The sequence below is a fragment of the Dasypus novemcinctus genome, chromosome 6 (assembly GCF_030445035.2).
Source record: "Dasypus novemcinctus isolate mDasNov1 chromosome 6, mDasNov1.1.hap2, whole genome shotgun sequence".
Taxonomy (NCBI): domain Eukaryota; kingdom Metazoa; phylum Chordata; class Mammalia; order Cingulata; family Dasypodidae; genus Dasypus; species Dasypus novemcinctus.
The window spans coordinates 78,161,725-78,180,322 of record NC_080678.1 but is presented as its reverse complement, the minus strand read 5'-3'; the positions used below and the strand labels follow the sequence as shown (position 1 = coordinate 78,180,322).

General features: G+C 39.0%; 1 protein-coding gene across 3 annotated transcripts in view; it reads right to left on the bottom strand.

Moving 5' to 3' along the window:
* Window positions 1-1,779: 1,779 nt before the first annotated feature.
* The window catches only part of SUPV3L1 (Suv3 like RNA helicase), a 32,337-nt gene continuing 15,518 nt past the window's right edge, over window positions 1,780-18,598 (bottom strand). For all 3 annotated transcript variants that reach the window (XM_004470541.4, XM_071215831.1, XM_071215832.1), the window contains exons 7-15: window positions 18,224-18,301; window positions 16,313-16,404; window positions 15,233-15,413; window positions 14,545-14,638; window positions 13,631-13,850; window positions 7,461-7,541; window positions 6,903-7,079; window positions 2,906-3,054; window positions 1,780-2,263 (exon numbers count right to left, since the gene is read on the bottom strand). In XM_004470541.4, the coding sequence (XP_004470598.1) occupies window positions 1,840-2,263; window positions 2,906-3,054; window positions 6,903-7,079; window positions 7,461-7,541; window positions 13,631-13,850; window positions 14,545-14,638; window positions 15,233-15,413; window positions 16,313-16,404; window positions 18,224-18,301 (1,496 nt within the window). In that variant the 3' untranslated portion in view covers window positions 1,780-1,839. The remainder of the gene's footprint in view (window positions 2,264-2,905; window positions 3,055-6,902; window positions 7,080-7,460; window positions 7,542-13,630; window positions 13,851-14,544; window positions 14,639-15,232; window positions 15,414-16,312; window positions 16,405-18,223; window positions 18,302-18,598) is intronic.

Genomic DNA, 18,598 nt, shown 5'->3' with positions numbered 1-18,598 from the left:
AATCAAGCTTGTTGCCAAGTAGGAAGCCCCGGCTGTTTTCATTGTCACTATTTCAAGCACACTTTAGAGAATTGTTCAGGGCCACCCAATTATTTTTTCCTGTTTGGTTTCACCTGATGTCATCTTTCTTTAGTCTGTTCTGCTTGACCATTATGCTCTCCCTCCCCCAAAAGAAAAGGTGAAAGGGTAAACTATCACTATTTAAATTTAGCTAAATGTTCAGGCAGCCCTTCCTTACAGCATCCCCCACCTCTTATCTGAAGCTTTGCTAACATTTAACTTGCCTAAATGTATCTCCTCTACCTTACTAACTCTGGCTCCCATGATGGAGAAGTGGGGAGAACTAACAACCCACTAAGCGATGTATTTCATCACTTAAAAAACGAAACTAAGGCCATTATCCAATTCAGTTCATGGTATTTCTTGAGACCATTTCGATAAGCATGTCTGCTTGCTGTGGTATTAAGTCACAGGGAAAAGCTCACCCTAAAGGCTGAAGTTGCTGCCCAAAAGCAAACTGTCAAAAAGATACTCTTCCAGGCATTTCACTATTGTTTACCCATAAGCAAGGAGAAATAGTGCCACCTTTTGAGCCTTTATTTCCACGAAGGTAAAGGTTAATAGATTGGTTATCTCAGTTAAACGAAATATCTCTGAACTACTGAAAGAAAAGCCAGAGAGACAGAGAGAGATGACTAGCTTGGCAAACCTGGCCCTGGGTTCCCGGACCCAACCTGAACCAAATCAGGTTTAATCCCTAGTCTGAGGTGAGCCTCAATTCAGCAATTGCTCAAGAAATCACCTGTTTCTGGAATGACTTAAGAGTTCAGTTCACAGCACTCTTAAGTGGACCCAAATCTTCAGGCTCATTTATAAGGCACTTACTGTGAGCCAAGCAAGCCATGTGTTAAATGGCACGGCATATTTGACCTCCAGAACAATTCTATGTAGCTGTTCATGTCTACCTCCTTCAGAGGCAGAGCTGATGGCTGAAGAGAATGGAACCCAGTACTGTTGAACTGCAAACCCAATTTTAAACTTCTTTTAGTTGTGTTTCTGACCAAGGAGGTTTGAAAATTTGACTAGTCAAATAAAGGCCTTCATATATTAGACTGGCCTTTGGATATGGAGAGACCACTCTATCTAAAATGCCCCACCTACAGCCACCCATTACCCTCTTCCTTTATTCTACTTTTTTAGCATTTATCTCTTCTTGAAACTACTTTCACTAATCCCAAGTAATTATTGTGCTTCTATTATATTCCAGGCACCAAGGATACAGAACTGAATTAGTGAAACAACAATCTCTGCCCTCATGGAGCTATGATGACTTGTTCCTTTCTATGTCTCTACCAAAACACAAGCTCCATGAGGGCAGGATCATTATGTGTCACGCTGTCGCATATCTCCTGCATCTACAACCATCTCTCACATACGGAAGATGCTCACTGAATATTTGCTGAGTGAATGAAAGAAAATGAGTACAAGAGATGGTAATATTTGTCAAAGATTTCCATCCAAGATGTTCTCAGCAATGATGTAAGAAACCTGTCCAATAATTCACCAAATGGATTTTATTCCCATGCAGAGTTCCTTATAGTGTATATTGTCTTGATGCTATACTACAAATGGCCATTATATAAGGCTTTAAATAAAGTGTCTAAGACATTCCAGTATTTTTCAAGTGTTGTTTAGTCATCCTTAAGAGTTCATTTTTCTGTGCAAAAAAGCAGCCAGAGATAGTCACAATACTGTAGCAGGCAGTAAATGCATATGAGGGAAAGTTTTCAAAATAGACTTTTATTTGCAAAATTAAAAATAAAATAAAATAAAACAAAACTAGTCTGAATCATGTTGCTTCTTCTTTCCTTGTGTCCCTTTTGAGTAACTCTCAGATTCTGTTCTTTCTTTGCTATGTTCTGTTCGTTGTGTCAACCATTCTTTTTCTAGCTGTTTCAACATGTCAGGAGTGAGGAGTCCTTGTTGCACCAATCTGGAAGCAAGGGATTTCTCTCCTGTGACAGGACTGGGTGCCTCAGCAGCTGTATTTCCTAAAGTTTTGGTGCCACGTATCCTTCTAGCTTGACGCTTTAAGGTTCCTGACAACTTTGCTGGCATGCTCTCCAATTTCAATAGCTTATGTGCCTCAGAAATTTTAATCAATTTGGTGATGTTGTGTACACCATCTTGAATAATGCCATCTAGTTCTTTCTGGAGATCTCGAATAAGGCTGGCATCGGGAAACATATCCATAAACCGGTAGCTGGAAAAAAGACACATTATTTTACAAAACAGCTCTCATCACAGTTGCTAGACTTAGTATCAATGACAAATCTATACTTTGACACTGATTATTTCCAAATGTTTTCTCTTTTTGCAGACTCCATCCAGTGTCTTTGCTCAATCTTTATTTCTGCCCCAACACACCTGAGGAATATGTCATCATAAGGATAGCTCATCACTTGCATCTCAAGTGATTCTGATATGCTCCCCTAGAGGGACATGTCCCTCCTTTCTGAATCATGGGTCTAGAGGAATGCTTCTCAATTGCTCAAATACAAATGAATCACCTGGGGATCTTGTTTAAATGCAGAATTTGATTCAATAAGGCTGGGGTGGGCTTGATATTCTATATTTCTAGCAAACTTTCAGGTGATGCTGACACTTTTGGTACAGGGACCACCCTTTGAGAGTAGCAAGGGTCTAGTGGACCTTCTCACATAGCTACCTTTACTACAATCATAAGAACTCTTTAATCATTTTTGGAACAGGTATAAACCACGCTCAAATGCCTTTATGGACAATAAACCTCATATAGTGCCTAATTGAAAGAGCAAAAGACCATTCATAAAATCTTTGATTTGCCTTAGAAAAATGAGAACACATAAGAGAATAATTTTGGTACCTCAGCCACAAGTAGAGATCCAAAACGTCATGGACAGCTTCAAGATCCATGAGGTCTTTAATATTTTTAGGTGAAAGCAGTGGCCATTTAATATATCGACGTAGCCATGCAAAGGTTAGAGGCTCATTCCTACTATACTGTCTGGCAAACTGAGAGAAAGAGAAGAAAAGAGTTTAGAAAAGGAATCAGAGTTCACTTAAATCTGTTATTAGAAAGAAAAAGGAAGAATCCATAACAAAATGTTAACTGTAGCTGTTTCAATAGGTAGGTTGATCTCTCTTCTTCTTTATACTTTTATATATTTAAAAAAACATTATTTTATATGAGCTTTATTTTCTATAACTTGTTAATAATACCCTCCCTTATTATAAAGATACTTTAAGGTGGCCTGGGGCAAAAGTGGTCATTAAAATCCTGATTCTGCCTCTTCCCAGCTGTGACTTTGTCACCACGCAGTGCTCTATCTTCCTCATTGGTAACATAAAACCACCATACCCCTTTTGTGAACCATGAGACACCAGACTGCATCAGGCATCTTTAAGCATCACCTGTACTACAGGAGACAGGAATAGACCCTTCAAACAAGAATTCAAAATCATTAGCTTCAGAGAATAAGCTTATTTCAAATGGTTCATTTCAAAATTAGTGAAAATTACCTCTAAATGTTTAACCAAAGCAAGCTCAATACTTCAAAGAGAACCAGGGCAGCTTTAGCTCAATCATGGTTAAACAATGCTATGATTTTATTAAATTCAGTAGGGCACACTCTGCTAAGTTTAATGAATGCCAAGCAGGATAGCAATGGAGGCTGCAAATGTGATCATGCTAACCTGTTAAATAGATGTGCCAAACACAATTCTCAAGTTCTCTTTTAATAAAGGCAGTAGAATTTTAATACTGTTGTTCACAAAAAAAATAGTGGAAGCCCAATATGTAAAAAAGCCAAGTACAGAGCTACCCGGAGAAGGGGAGGGAGAGCTACCCACACACTCTGACACCTTCGTCCAGCAGCCAGGCCTAAAGAAGCTCCACAGAGCACAGTTTCAAAACCCTAAGTGGCATCAGAGGCCAAAGGAATTGAGCTCAATGGGATTTATAGTTCCCTAATGATGGAGATCAAAGAAAAAGTTAAAACCTCTAGATCTCACGTTCTAATATTTAAACAGTAAATAAAAGTGACTGTTGACCATACTATACCCTAGTAAAGAGTTTCTGTGTCATTAGATCAGCTGATTGAGAATGTTAAAAACAGGGCCAAAGCCATGGGAATGAGCTCCATGCAGGTCTATTTACCGCAGAGAAAAAAAGACTTCTACCTGATGCTGGCAAGCTTTCTCCAAATGTCAGCTCTAAGAAACAGCTAGGGATTTTCGAGGTAAACACCTGGACATGAAAGCCCTCTAAGACATATTAAGTGAAAAGAAAATGGCAAGTTGCAGAATAATTCATTATGATAATGCTTATGGGAAAACACAGCCACACAACAAATCTAGAACTTCTACAGGTAACATGTACATAGGCAAATGCAAAGGTTAAGGTCCGCAAGGATACACACAACATGGTAACAGTGACCACTTCAGAGGACTGGGATTGAAGGTAGGAGTCAAAGTTTTCAACCTATCTATAATGTCTTAATTTTGTACACAGAAAGCCCCACGTGCAAGGAGTGCACCCTGTAAGGAGAGCTGCCCAGTGCAAAAGAAAGTGCAGCCTGCCCAAGAATGGTGCCACACACACCGAGAGCTGACACAACAAGATGATGCAACAAAAAAGAAACAGAGATTCCCGTGCCGCTGACAACAACAGAAGCGGACAAAGAAGATGCAGCAAATAGACAAAGAGAACAGACAACCAGGGCGGGGAAGAAACAAACAAATAAATAAATAAATCTTAAAAAAAAAAAAAAGGGAAACGGACTTTGGCCCAGTGGTTAGGGCGTTCCTCTACCACATGGGAGGCCTGCGGTTCAAGCCCCGGGCCTCCTTGACCCGTGTGGAGCTGGCCCATGCGCAGTGCTGATGCGCGCAAGGAGTGCCGCGCCATGCAGGGTGTCCCCCGCGTAGGGGAGCCCCACGTGCAAGGAGTGCACCCATAAGGAGAGCCGCCCAGAGCGAAGGAGGGAGCAGCCTGCCCAGGAACGGCGCCGCCCACACTTCCCGTGCCGCTGACGACAACAGAAGCGGACAAAGAAACAAGACGCAGCAAAGAGACACGGAAAACAGACAACCGGGGGAGGGAAAGGGAATTAAATAAATAAATAAATAAATCTTTAAAAAAAAAAAAAGTATTTATCTATCATTTACATCATTAAAAACTTAGTTTTGAAACAATAAATGTATAAATAGATTTGATTAGGCTAGAGCTGGTATGTAGAACGCTAAGGCCTATAAAGGATATGGCAACTACCCCACAGCAGTAAGTCAGGACACTTGACACAGCGGGAGCAGCACATGCAAGGGCCCAGAGTAGTGAAAAAAGAGAGAGAGCTGGCCATTCAGTTTCCACTGCCGTTTCCTGGCCCCTGTTTGGATGAAAAACACTTCCTGTGTTCCTCAGAAATCAGAGCTCTCTATCTCATATCCAAATTGGTAAAAAGAAAAGAGGCTCACTGAGTGTACACTTTGGATGGACTGAACAAGGCATGGGCCTGTATAATACAGTGAGCCGTATGGTGGATGACGGGCTGTGGTTCCCAGAACAAAAATGACAGTGCTCTCTCATGAACTATGACAAGTGTACAAAACTAATACATGGTGTTAATAATAAGGGGAGGATATGGAAAAAATATACCAAATGTAAGCTGTAGACCATGGTTAGCAGTAATATTAATACTTCGATGAGTTCTTTCATAATCTATAACAAATTTTCCACAACAATGCAAGGTATTGGTAGAGGTATGATGAGTGGGAATTCTACATATTATGTATGATTATTTTATATGCTCTCAACTTCTCTAATTAAAAAAATCTATTCTAAAAATATATAGGGCAGAAGTGGATGTGGCTCAACCAGATGGGCGCCTGTTTTCCATATGGGAGGTCCCGGGTTTGGGTCCGAGTACCTCCTAAAAGAAGACAAATAGATACCACCCCCACTGCAAAGAGCTAGACACCACCTCTGCTGCAAGGAGCAGATGCTATAAGCCAGCAGATGCCACAGCCCAAAGGGAGCAGAGTTGGCTCAGGCCACTGGGCACTCGCCTCTCATGTGGGAGGTCCCAGGTTTGGCTCCCAGTAACTCCTGGAGAAGGCAAGTAAACAGTGTACAGACAGATGAGAGTACCATCGGGGGGAGAGTGGGATAAGAAAAATAAAGTAAATAAATAAATCTTTAAAAAATATATATATATGTGGCTCAAGCAGTTGGGCACCTGCCTACCACATGAGAGATCTCAGGTTTGGTTTCCAGTTCCTCCTAAAGAAGACAAGCAAGACAGCAAGCTGATGCAGTGAGCTGACACAATGAGGTGACACAACAAGGAGACACAACAAGAAAACACAATGAGAGATACAATAAGCAGGGAGCAGACATGGCTCAAGAGATTGGGTGCCTCTCTCCCACATGGGAGGGGAAGGGGTAAAAAGAAGCTGGGACACTGGAATCATCCTCATACAAGACAACCACCCATGGCTCAGTGTCTTACAGTTAAGAAATTGGAATACTATTGCCAACACTAGCTCCTAATCTCCCCTCTCTCCCCAACATTAATACGGAAAAAATACATCATCAGGCAAAGCATACACCCCTCAAAAATTTAATCATTTGGCTTTAGTATCTTCACAAAGGCTACCATATAAGCTCCAAAACAAGGCAAGGATTCCCTCGACCCCAAAAAGTTATCTGTAAGAAAAAAGGGAATCACTTTATATTTAAGTACTTACAAAGTCTTTCCTATTACAGGGCACCCTTTCAATTTTTTAGTTTGAAAAACAATGTACTTTTTGGGGAAATGTATCAACATGACACAATTCAAAACAACACTAAGATAAAGGCTTACCTGTAGCAATGAAGAGCAGACAAAAGGCTGCTTCTTGTTGATAGGGGCTGTGCAGAAAACATATCTCACTCGTAGATTTAATGGAATATGCTGGATCAACTCTGCAGAAAATTTAAAATCATCCATATTGCAGACAAAATATTGCCCATCAACTTGTGAAAAGTCTACAAAAATATCCTAGAGAAAAAAAGATATATGAAAATACTGGACTGCCAAATTGGGCACGAATAAATTAGACAAGTTTACAGAACACAATTTCTTTAATCCATAGCAGACTTTCAGAAAGGTCTGCTTTATTCACTGCCCCCTCAAGCTAATAAACTTCGTCATATCCTTCCCAAGCAGAAATACTCACGGAGAAGATTTGTCAGGAGAAAAGTCCCAGAAAATTTTGAGAAAAAGTTTTCACTTTTAATATAAATTTCATAAATATTACATTTCTACAAAACTAGACTATCCATGCATGCCCATGAGGTTGACCAGTAATTCTCTGGCATATTACCAACATTTTTAGAAAGACACAGCACAAAGGAGTTTTAAAAGTGAATTTCTACTTACAATGAGATTAGAAAGTGTTGTATCAGGGAGATGGTAGGCAAACATTTCAATCTGTTCAGCAGTTGGATGAAGCCCAGCTGCCTTTAGTGAAAGCAAAAAACAAAACCACCTGATTTTTTTTTAAAGGGCACATTTTCTTAAGTCATTTCAAGATAAAATCCTACATCCAGGCTAAGGTCTCACAAATGAATTAAATTCCAAGAATTCCAGTATAATACATATTTTTAAAAATCATTTTACCATTTATTACCAATTGGGAGCCAATATAATGACTTTGTAAAGCAAACAGATTGTACACATTTAGTAATTAGTCTTTTGCTTACTTTTTTTTTTTTTTTAGGTACCAGGACTTTGCTGGTGGGAAGCCAGTGCTCAACCACTGAGCCACATCAGCTACCCTCAATTGGTTTTTTCTTTTTTGTTTATTTGTTGTTGGTTTTTTTAGGAGGCACTGCAGACTGAATCGAGAACTTCTCATGTAGGAAGCAGGCACTCAATCACTTGAGCCACATCTGCGCCTACATTTTTTTTGTCCTACACATAAAACCTACAATGATCTGGCAGACTCCCAAAAAATGCTTTCTAATGTAAAACAAATTTTCAAGTGTCAATTCCCCACAAAGAACAAAAATGAATAAGGAAAAACCCAATCTCATTAAGGCAATAAAAGTGGCTGGGATACATACATACATAAATACATGAGAAGTTTCCTAATTGCAAGTCAGTTATCTCTAGCTACATTGTAATGGTAAGAAATGCCCAAAACTGAGTATAAAGAATGAAGCAAGGCAAAAGAAAAAAGGGAATGGGGAAGAAAAAGCAGAAAAGAGAAGTCAGATAGGAGGCATGAAAGGGGGAGGAAGAATATGAGTTAAAGAAATGAGGGACGCGAGAGGGAAACAGGGATGTCATTACTAACTGCCCTAGGAGCCACCCATGAATCTCACCATACCCTTAACAAAAGCTACAGAAATTGTTTCAACTACAGCTTTCATCCAGGTACTTTTTCTCATATAATCTCATATATATAATTCTCTTTACCTATAATCACTGAAAAATGAGATGAGTCACATAAGTCAATTTTCTATTATAGGTAACTTTAACATTTCATCTTTTTTTTCAGTAGTGATTTTGTTTAAAAATATATACTCTTGATTCATTAACTGTACTAACCAAAATTTAACCTTGTCCATACTGGTTTGAAGTTGCACTGCTTAGTGTTGTTTCTCCCCAACACTCGAGGTTTCTTCTACATTCAGGCTTCTGACAATTCTGCTGACTGCTAGATAGCTCAATGTGCCTACCTAAAGCAACCATTCCTGTCCCGCCTGCTTCTAGATTCCAGAAGAACTGAAGAAAAATTAGGTAATGAAACTTGTTCCATTCTGGACGTTTCAGTTGCACACCACTCTCTGACCTCTCTGAGTCCTTATGCCTCTCCAAAACAGTAAAGTAGAGCCCTGCCCTAATAAAGATGGCAGAGTGAGAAGCTTCAGGGCTCTGTATTCCCACAGAAGCTTTGAACAACCAGCAAGAACTGGCAGAAATATTATTCTCAAAGTTACAAAAAACAGTTAAAAGATTGCGGAAACAGGGTGGGTACCAAATCAAGAAAAAAATAAATTTAAAAGTGGTAGTGGGGGAAGCGGCTCAAGCAACTCAGTTCCCATTTACCATATAGGGGACCCAAGTTCGATCCCGTGGACCTCCTGCTATAATAATAAAAAAAAACAAACAAAAGGCGTCCCAGACATGAGCAGTGAGGTGCAGTTCCCCAGATGGCACAGAGAGGCACAGGACCCACATAGCGAAGTGACGCACCGAAAAGACAATGACGTAACCAGGTGGAGAAAAAAAAGTGGTAGGGTGAAGCAGATGTGGCTCAAACAATTGAGAGATTGAGCTCCCATCTACCACATGATGCCTCTAGTGCCTCCTGGAAAAGACAAGCAAGACAGCAAGTTGGCATGATGGGCAGGCACGGCAAGCTGACACAACAAGGTAACACAACAAGGAGACGCAAAGAGGAAAGACAATGAGAGACACAACAAACTAGGGAGCTGAGGTGGCTCAAGCAATTAAGCAATTCTCTTCCACATGGGAGGCCCCAGGTTTGGTGCCCAGTGCCACCTAAAAAGATGCGCAGACACAGAGAGCACACAGCGTATGGACGGAGAGAGCAGTGAGTGCAAAACAATGTGGGGGATGGGGGGCGGGAAATAAATGAATAAAAAATAAATCTTTTTATTAAGAGTGGTAGGATCGCATGGTGCCCTGGCTTGCCCCTCCCCCATCCCCACAGGCTCAGCACAGAGCTGGCCTGCACTCCCAGGGTGGGTCCTGATTCCAAAGGGAGCAGAGTAACCCTCATGCACACCCTGGGAATATGTACCTCTGGCCCAATCTCTCTGGTGGTAGCCAGAGGACTGAACCAGTTCACTCTTCACATGTTTGCCATCCCAGAATTTGCTCTGCATGTAGAAGCAAGCTCACAGAGCTGTCTCAGAGAAAGCTACAGGAGAGGAGTCAAGTCATACCTACCTAGGGCAAGGGAATGCTGCCTGTGGGACATGCTGTGTAGCACCCAGGACCCTGAGGAAACTGCTTCCTAGGGAAGAGGGGACATTCCTAGGGCCCTACACAAGATAAGACACAGGTCTAGAAAGGATCAGGGAGGCATCTACACTTGGCCTGGAACTATTCTCTAAATTTACTGCATGGATAAACTCTGAGGGAGAGCATCCACACAAGTCAATATGCAAAGTCTGGGAAAGGTATTTTCTTTTCTTGCTTTTTTTTTTTTTTTATAGCTCTGTCATAACATTAGCTGGATACAATCTTAAGGAACAGATAACCTCAGAGTCAAAATTCTAGCAATAACACACTAAAATATCAGGTTTCAAAAAACATTACAAAACATACAAAGAAACAGGGAGTAATGGCCCAGGCAAAGAAGATTAAAAATATTAGAAACCATCAATGAAGATGACCAGCCCTGAGACATACCAAAGATTAAAAAATGGTCCTAAATAAGCCCAAGGAACTAAAGAAAAACATGGACAAGTACCGGAAATCAGGAAAACAGCAAATAAAGAGAATATCAATAGAGAGATGAAATTATGGAAAGGAACCAAAGAGAGCTGAAGACCACAGTAATAGAAATTAAAAATTCCCTAGCAGGGTTCCACAGCAGACAGGAGAGCTGAAGGAATAAAGAATCGGTGAACCTGAAGATAAGACAACAATTGAAATCATTCAGTCTGAGAAGCAGAAAGAAGAAAAGTGAATAGAGCCTAAGGAACCTGTGTGTGACAGCCTGAATTCCATGAATCCCAGAAAAGATATGTTTTTGAACTAATCCATTCCTGTAGGTGTGAGACCCTTTTGAATGGACTATGTCAGTGAGGCATTAGTCAGCTTGGGTCTCCACTCTCTTGCTGGGTCTGATATAAACAGAGACAAAAAAAGTAACAGACACACCGAGGAAAAGAAAGCCACCATACTGATCCTGCCATGTGAGAAAGGACTGCAGGAAAACAGAGAAGCCTCGAGGGCTGAGAGAGGTCCCGGAGTCTGCAACTGCCAGAGTACTGAGGCATGGAAAGAGGCCTCAGAGGGGCTGGGACCACGGAGCAGCTCAAGACTCAGGAGACGAGTCCTGCCATATGCCTGACAGCTCAAGAAGAAAGCCAAGCAGTCGAGACTGAGAGAGTCGGTTGCCAGAAAGAGACAACCCTGTTCCTGACTGCTCACAGATGAGCTCCGAGAGACGGTGAGCCTGGAGTGGGAGGCAGAGATCTAGGCAGATATGACCCGCCATCTTGCTGTACCATACGGCACCTAACTTTGGTGAGAAAACATCTCTGCTGATGCCTTATTTATCACGGCCTCAGAACCATAAGCTTTACCCTAAATAAAATTCTCTTTATAAAAGCCAACCCATTTCTGGTACTTTGTATCAGCAGCCTTTGGAAAACTAAGACTGTGGGGCACCATCGAGCACACCACTCTATCACTATATGCACTGTGGGAGTTTCAGAAGGAGGGAAAGCAAGGGGCAGATAGAATACTCAAAGAAATATTGGCTAAAACATCCCAAATTTAACAAAAGATAAAAATATACACATCCAAGACACTTCACGAACTCCAAACAGGATAAACTCAAATGCACACAATGGAGTATTATAATCAAACTGTCAAATGCCAATGATACAGAGAGAATTCCAGAAGCCACAAGAGAGAAGCAACACGTCATGTAAAAGGAAACCTTGATCAGATGAAGTGACAATTTCTTATCAGAAACCACAGAGGCAAGAAGGTAGTGGGATGCCAACCAAGAACTCTGTATCTAGCAAAACAGTCTTTCAAAAATGAGGGAGAGATTATGATATTCCAGATAAATAAAAGCTGAAGGAGCTTGTCACCACTAGACCAGTCTTACAAGAGATGCTAAAAAGAGTACTGCAAGTTGAAAGGAAAGGATGATAGACAATAGATCAAAGCTGCATGAAGAAATAAAGCTCTCTGATAAAGGTAAAAACAAAGGTAAAAAAGGTAAAGGTAAAAAAATATAAATGCCTATACTATTTTATTTTTGGTTTCTAATTCCACTATTTACTCTCTACAGGATCTAAAGTGTGCCTACATAAAATGTAATGATAAATCAGTGGTTTGGGACTCATAAGTTATAAACATGTAATTGCTGACAAGAACTACATAAAGGTGGCGGGGACAGAGGGATATAAGAACATAGTTTTTTTTTTGGTTTTTTTTTTAGATTTATTTATTTAATTTCCCCCCCTCCCCTGGTTGTCTGTTCTTGGTGTCTATTTGCTGCGTCTTGTTTCTTTGTCCGCTTCCGTTGTCGTCAGCGGCACGGGAAGTGTGGGCGGCGCCATTCCTGGGCAGGCTGCTCTTTCTTTTCACGCTGGGCGACTTTCCTCACGGGCGCACTCCTTGCACGTGGGGCTCCCCCACGGGGGGGACACCCTTGCGTGGCACGGCACTCCTTGCGCGCATCAGCACTGCACACGGCCAGCTCCACACGGGTCAAGGAGGCCCGGGGTTTGAACCGCGGACCTCCCATATGGTAGACGGACGCCCTAACCACTGGGCCAAATTCCGTTTCCCAAGAACATAGTTTAAATACACTATTGAAGTTAAGTTGGTATCAAAGCAAATAAGATTCTCGTAGATTTGGGCTTTTAAATTTAAGTTCCCATGGTAACCAAAAAATATATATGAGAATATGTAAGTTCAGAGACTAATAGAAAATTAGAGTACATGTTGCCGGAGGTAGAGGAGGGAGGAGGGAAGGAATGGGGAGTTAATGCATAATGGGTATAGGGTTTCTATTTGAGGAGATGGGAAAGTTTCAGTAATAGAAGGTGGTAAAGGTACTGCAACATTGTGAAAATGGTTAATCCCCACTGACTGAATGGTATGCTTAGGAGTGGTAGAGATGGGAAAGTTTTATATTGTATATATGCTCCCACAATTAAAAAAAAAAAAAAGCAAAGAACAAATAAAGAGACAATGATAACTAATGAAATATGTGACTCTAGACAGGATCTAACAAGGGAGGAGAAAAGGTTGAAAGGGACATTATTGGGACATATGAAAAAAGTGGAATATAGACTGTAAATTTTATATTGATAATAAATTTCTTGAACTTAATAATTGTGCTTAAAGTGGTTACGTAAGTGAATATCCTTGTTCTTAGGAAATGTACATGGCAGTGTTTAGTGTTCAAGGAGAATGATGTATACAACCTACACTCAATTGTTCAAGAAAATTAAATGATAAGTAAATAGACAGAAGAAAGATAGAATTAAAGAAAGACTGGCCATAAGGATAGATAAACTGATACGGCAAATGTGGAACAATGCTAAAACTGGTGGATCTGGGAATTTGGGGGGATAGGAATATTTTGGAGTTGTTGGAATGGAGTCTGTATTATTTCTGCAACTGTCTTGTAAGTTTGAAGGTATTTAAAAATAAAAAGTTTATTTAAAAAAACAACAGTAAAGTAGGCGCTTCTTGGCATTACTTTAATAGCACAACTTTTTCTCTCATTTATGTTTCCAAATGTCTGAAGCAAAAGTCTGAATGGCGGGTGAAGGAAGAAATGACCATACTCCAGAGAGAAGTAATTAACACATACACCTTACCTGTATAGGATCCACAGGCCTATTCAAAATTTCCTTTAATAAACTGAGGTCTTCACGATTCATGGTGGTAACCTCTCCTACTTTAAATTTTGAGCTGAATCTACCTGCTCTGCCAGCAATCTGCAGGGCTTGAGAGGTAGTGATTGGTTCTATTTCTTTTTCCCCCTTTTCATTAACACTGGGCTTTAAAAGAGAGTAAAAAATAATTCTTCTTATGCTCCTGAAAAAGAAACAAAAACGATCTCACAGACTGCTGTACCAAAGAAACCTTAAATTACTTGGGTCATCACATAAATCCTCACTCCAATTCTAGTTCAGATATACTTGAAATTTTGCTCATTGTGAAAAATAAAGAAGAGGCTCTTGGTTACTCTCTTACATTCATATAGTATTTTTTAAAGTATGTAAATTTATTGAAAACCAAACTATACACTTACAATGAGTAAACTGTACGATGTAAATTATAGTCCAATAAAGCTATAAAAATAATTTTTTTTACAAATAACCCAAATAAAGTATTCTCAGACTGTTTTAAAAATTTGGCTGCTATTAATGGCTATAGTTCTATAATGGTGTAAGTTGCCTTGATACCCCAGAGGGGAATATTTAGGCTTAACATTGTTATCCCTAGAGATAATGATTTACCCAAATGCATAACAGGCTCTCAGACACCTACTGACTGAGAAAGAGAAAATAAGTAATATAACAGGTTGGAAGTGATGGAAGGAAGGGCTTAAACATCCTAGTGCTATACTATGTTTTCATAAGCAAAATAAATCTCAGGTCTATACTGTAATACCCACTCTCCTAAGTCAAAGTGACTGGACATTCCAACGCCAATTAGAAAACTGGAGAGAAAAAAAAAGTCATCTAATCCACTAAATAATCATGCTTATTAATAACAAATTACTTACAAATTAAGTCCCATGCCAATTGCATCTGTAGCAACCAGGATTTTGCATGGATCGTCAGGATCATTAAATTTTTTAGCTTGAGCAAGTTTGGTCCCTAAAAGAAAAACAGGTACAATACAGTTTATGTTAAATCAGTGTTCTCAGTCATATCATGCTGGAAACCCTCACCTCCTACTCTTCCCATTTTTATGGATAAACCTCTGTTTTTACAAACTTATTTCTTAAGATCCTCAATAGCGCCACTTATTCCTTATTTTCACTCTTTTATATATCCCCTCATGTAGCATCATAATCCCCTACCACACTAGCCTTATCATTTCTGAGGACACTTATTAAAAGAGACTTCAGGGTTAAAACTTGAAGGATATTAAAAAGTCTGTATTTTAATGAAATTTCTGTAAGAAAATCATAAAATCAACATTTAAAATACAGTCTATTAATAACAGCAAACAAAAGCTATAACTAAAATATTTTTATTTCCAATCAAGATGAACTAGAAAAACGTTAATTTTATATAACCTACAACAAATTACTGATAAGCCATTCAACTTAATTATCTTTTACTGTGTTTTCTATACATATCTTAATAAAAACAGCTAAAAGAACAGATGCCATGCCCCATCATTACGACAGAGACACCTACCACGTTAATAAAATATTCAATTTGCAATTAAAAAAAAAAAATTACCAGGTGGGAGACTGCCATAAATAACAGCTGATTCCAATCCCCGAATTTCAATCTGTCGACTCACGGAATAAATATCATTCTTGCTAAAACAGACAATGCAGTCCCCAGGTTGAAGATTATCTAAGGAGTCCAATGCATGGTCAAGCACAGAGATGGGGGTAAGCCTCTTATAGTTTCGAACCTATAACAAACACACGATATTATAAAAATCACACCAAACTCAACTTCTTGTAACCAATAATTAAGTGAAAAACATGCAAAACAATCCAAGAACAGCTAAAAACTGTTAAGTACCAATGTCTTACAAATGAAAATACAGAAAGCACTTAATTTGATATTGTGTTACAATTAGTTCTCATTGGCATTTGTAAAGTAATATAATATTCTATAGTATTTCATAAGTTTTCAAAGCTCTTTCACACATATTCAATTTTCAAGGCAGTTCTGTGAGTTCAGAGGGGTTGTTACTGGTACTTCTATTTATGAAAGGGTAAAATAGAGCTCAAGAAAAGAGGAGGTCTAAGGCTTTTTCTAATCCTAGCCTTCTGGGATTTGCCTAGTAACAGCAACGCCTAGACTGGAACCTGGAATGTTTTCCCACTACATCCCACTATCTCCTTGAAATCTGAGCATTAAACTAATGGGCTTAAAAGGAAGTAGTATTTCATACCCTAGAAATTTTAAGAGACACAAACTGTCACTGGCAGTTAAAACATTTATCAAAGTTCCCAATATCTGACATAAGACTTTGAAAAGCACAAAATTTAACTTGCCATTTTGCTGGGCCTCAAACTCCCAACAGTCTTGATTTATTTAATTCTAAAGAAATCTGCTCAAACCCCAGAAGGTTTTGTCAGGAGAAGCTGAGGAATATCTACTATACTCCCGAAGAGTGTGTCACAACTTCAGAACATGTAGTTCAGCTGAATATGTATGATCTAGCCCATCACAAAGAAATGAAGCTTTTTTTTTCATTCTTTTCAACTTATTTTGCCACTATCTGATGCCTATGAGGCTGATACCCAGATACTCTGGGCTACCTGATATGTCACACTGACAACAAAGCACATAATCTAGTACCTCCACTTCCTCCCCAGTCGTGTACATGAGCTCAGTAACCAGGTCAATAGCAGCAGATTCTCCACACAAATGGACTTCTTCAGCACACAGTCCTATAAATGGAAATTCAGGATTTTTTTTTAAAGAGATCAAAATTCAATATGTAACATATTACATAGCAAAAATACTCAGCATTTGCTTACTTATTGCTTTACAACTTTACCAAGTGTTTTCGTAAAGATTATCTCTTTGACTCAAACCTCAGAACCACCACCTTATAATGGGCAAAGATTATCTGCATCTTTATAAATCTCAAGGATTTTAAATTGCTTTGGCCCAAGTTTCAAGTGTATTATGGGATGAAGTCAGCCAGGACTAGAACCTAGTATTCCGATGCTTAGTACTGAATATAAGTCCTATCCTTGAATTTTTCAAATTAGGCTCCATGGCATCACTGAAGTGCCTCAAAGGCCGTGGCACTGGAGGGTGGAAGAAACTCCAAGCTCCTTACCCTATTAGATCCACTTTCATTTATCTTACATAACAAGCCTCAATGTATACTCTTTGTTTGAAGAAAGAGTTCAACTACTTGTTTTTAAATTTGAAAACACCTGCCCTACAACACGCTTATCAAAAATTCACACCAATATCAAAGAGTTCATTCATATCTGTGGACCTCAAGAGCACTACTTCCAAAAGCCTATCCTAAAGAAAAATAAATTAAATTTAAATTAAAAATAAAAAGCTATGGCCACAAAGATGTTTACTGAAACTTTTTTTAAGGATGTACTGCGGATTGAACCCAGGACCTCGTACATGGGAAGCAGGCACTCAACCAACTGAGCTATATCCGCTCCCCAATGAGAGTTGGTTTTTTTCTCAGCTTGTTTTTAGGAGGTACGGGAGATTGAACCCAGGACCTCATACGTGGGAAGCAGGTGCTCAACGACTTGACCGACATCTACTCCCACACTGCAGCATTAACAACAGAAAAAGATGTCCAATTATATGGTAACAAATTATGGTACAGCTCTTCAATGTGAATAATGGAATCATATTAATAGTCAGTACGGAAAATGTCTATGAAACAAAAGAACTGGAAAAAAAGATACAAAACTATATGTACACAAAATACTATATAGACAAGGGAAAAAGACTACTGTGAAACACACTAAAATGTTAATAGTGGCTGTGTAAATAAGGCAACATGTAATATTTTTTATTTTAATTATGTGGTTATGCTAATTTTTTAATGTGAGCAATGGATTTCCCACTATTAAAATAATTTAGAAAATTAAAACTTATACTTTAGCTGTCAGGGTTTTTGGTCTGATTTGTGTCAAAGGAGAGGCTCTCTCACAATTAAAAAAAAGGAAAGAAAGGGCAACTGAAGAGATTATGACAATGAAATAAAATACAGGATCTTGGATGGGATATAACAAGGGTGGAGAAAAGGCTCAAAGGGACATTATTGATACATATGAAAAACTGGAATACAGAGTGTAAGCTTTATGTAAGCTTAAATCAATATTCAATTTTGTGAATTGATAACTACACGTAAGGTGGTTACACAGTGAATATCCTTGTTCTTAGGAAACATACACAGCAGCATTAAGTGTTCAAGGAGCATGATATATACAACCTAAATACAAGTGTTCAAAAAAGTGGATTGATGGACAGAAAGACCAACAGATAAGAGAAATAGAACGATAGAGCATATGCAGCAAAACCTTAGAGTTGGAGTGTGCTAGAGATCTCTATATAGGGTTTGCATTATTTTTTAATTATTTTGTCAGTCTGCAAGTATTTCAAAATAAAAAGCTAAAAAGAGACAGAAAGAAGAATCTACCTGGATTTGGCAATGCCAAGCAAATAAATGCATGTCAGTAAAGATGTCACTAAGTAGGGGTTTTAGCATTTAGTAACACCAACCTAGAAGTGCTCTGGTCCAGGCCCATCCTCTGGCTGGATCTTTAATCATTTGAATTTCATCAATCACAGCTACTTCATCTTAAAATAAAAAAAGTTATCATGAGAAATAGTCTATTTAAATAATATCATAAAAAAATGACAACACCAAAACTCAAGCTTTCATCATCATCACCACCTTCATCACCATGGTGCAACCTCGTGGGAACAACCAACAATCTGATTCTTCTTTTCTGGCAGGCATGTTCCAAGTGCTTTACAACTGTAACTCATTTAATCCTTTTATCACTATCTCCTTTTATAGAAGATAAACTGAGGCCCAGAAAAAAAAAGTCACTTGTCCAATGTTCCATAGTAAACAAAGAGATGAAATTCAAA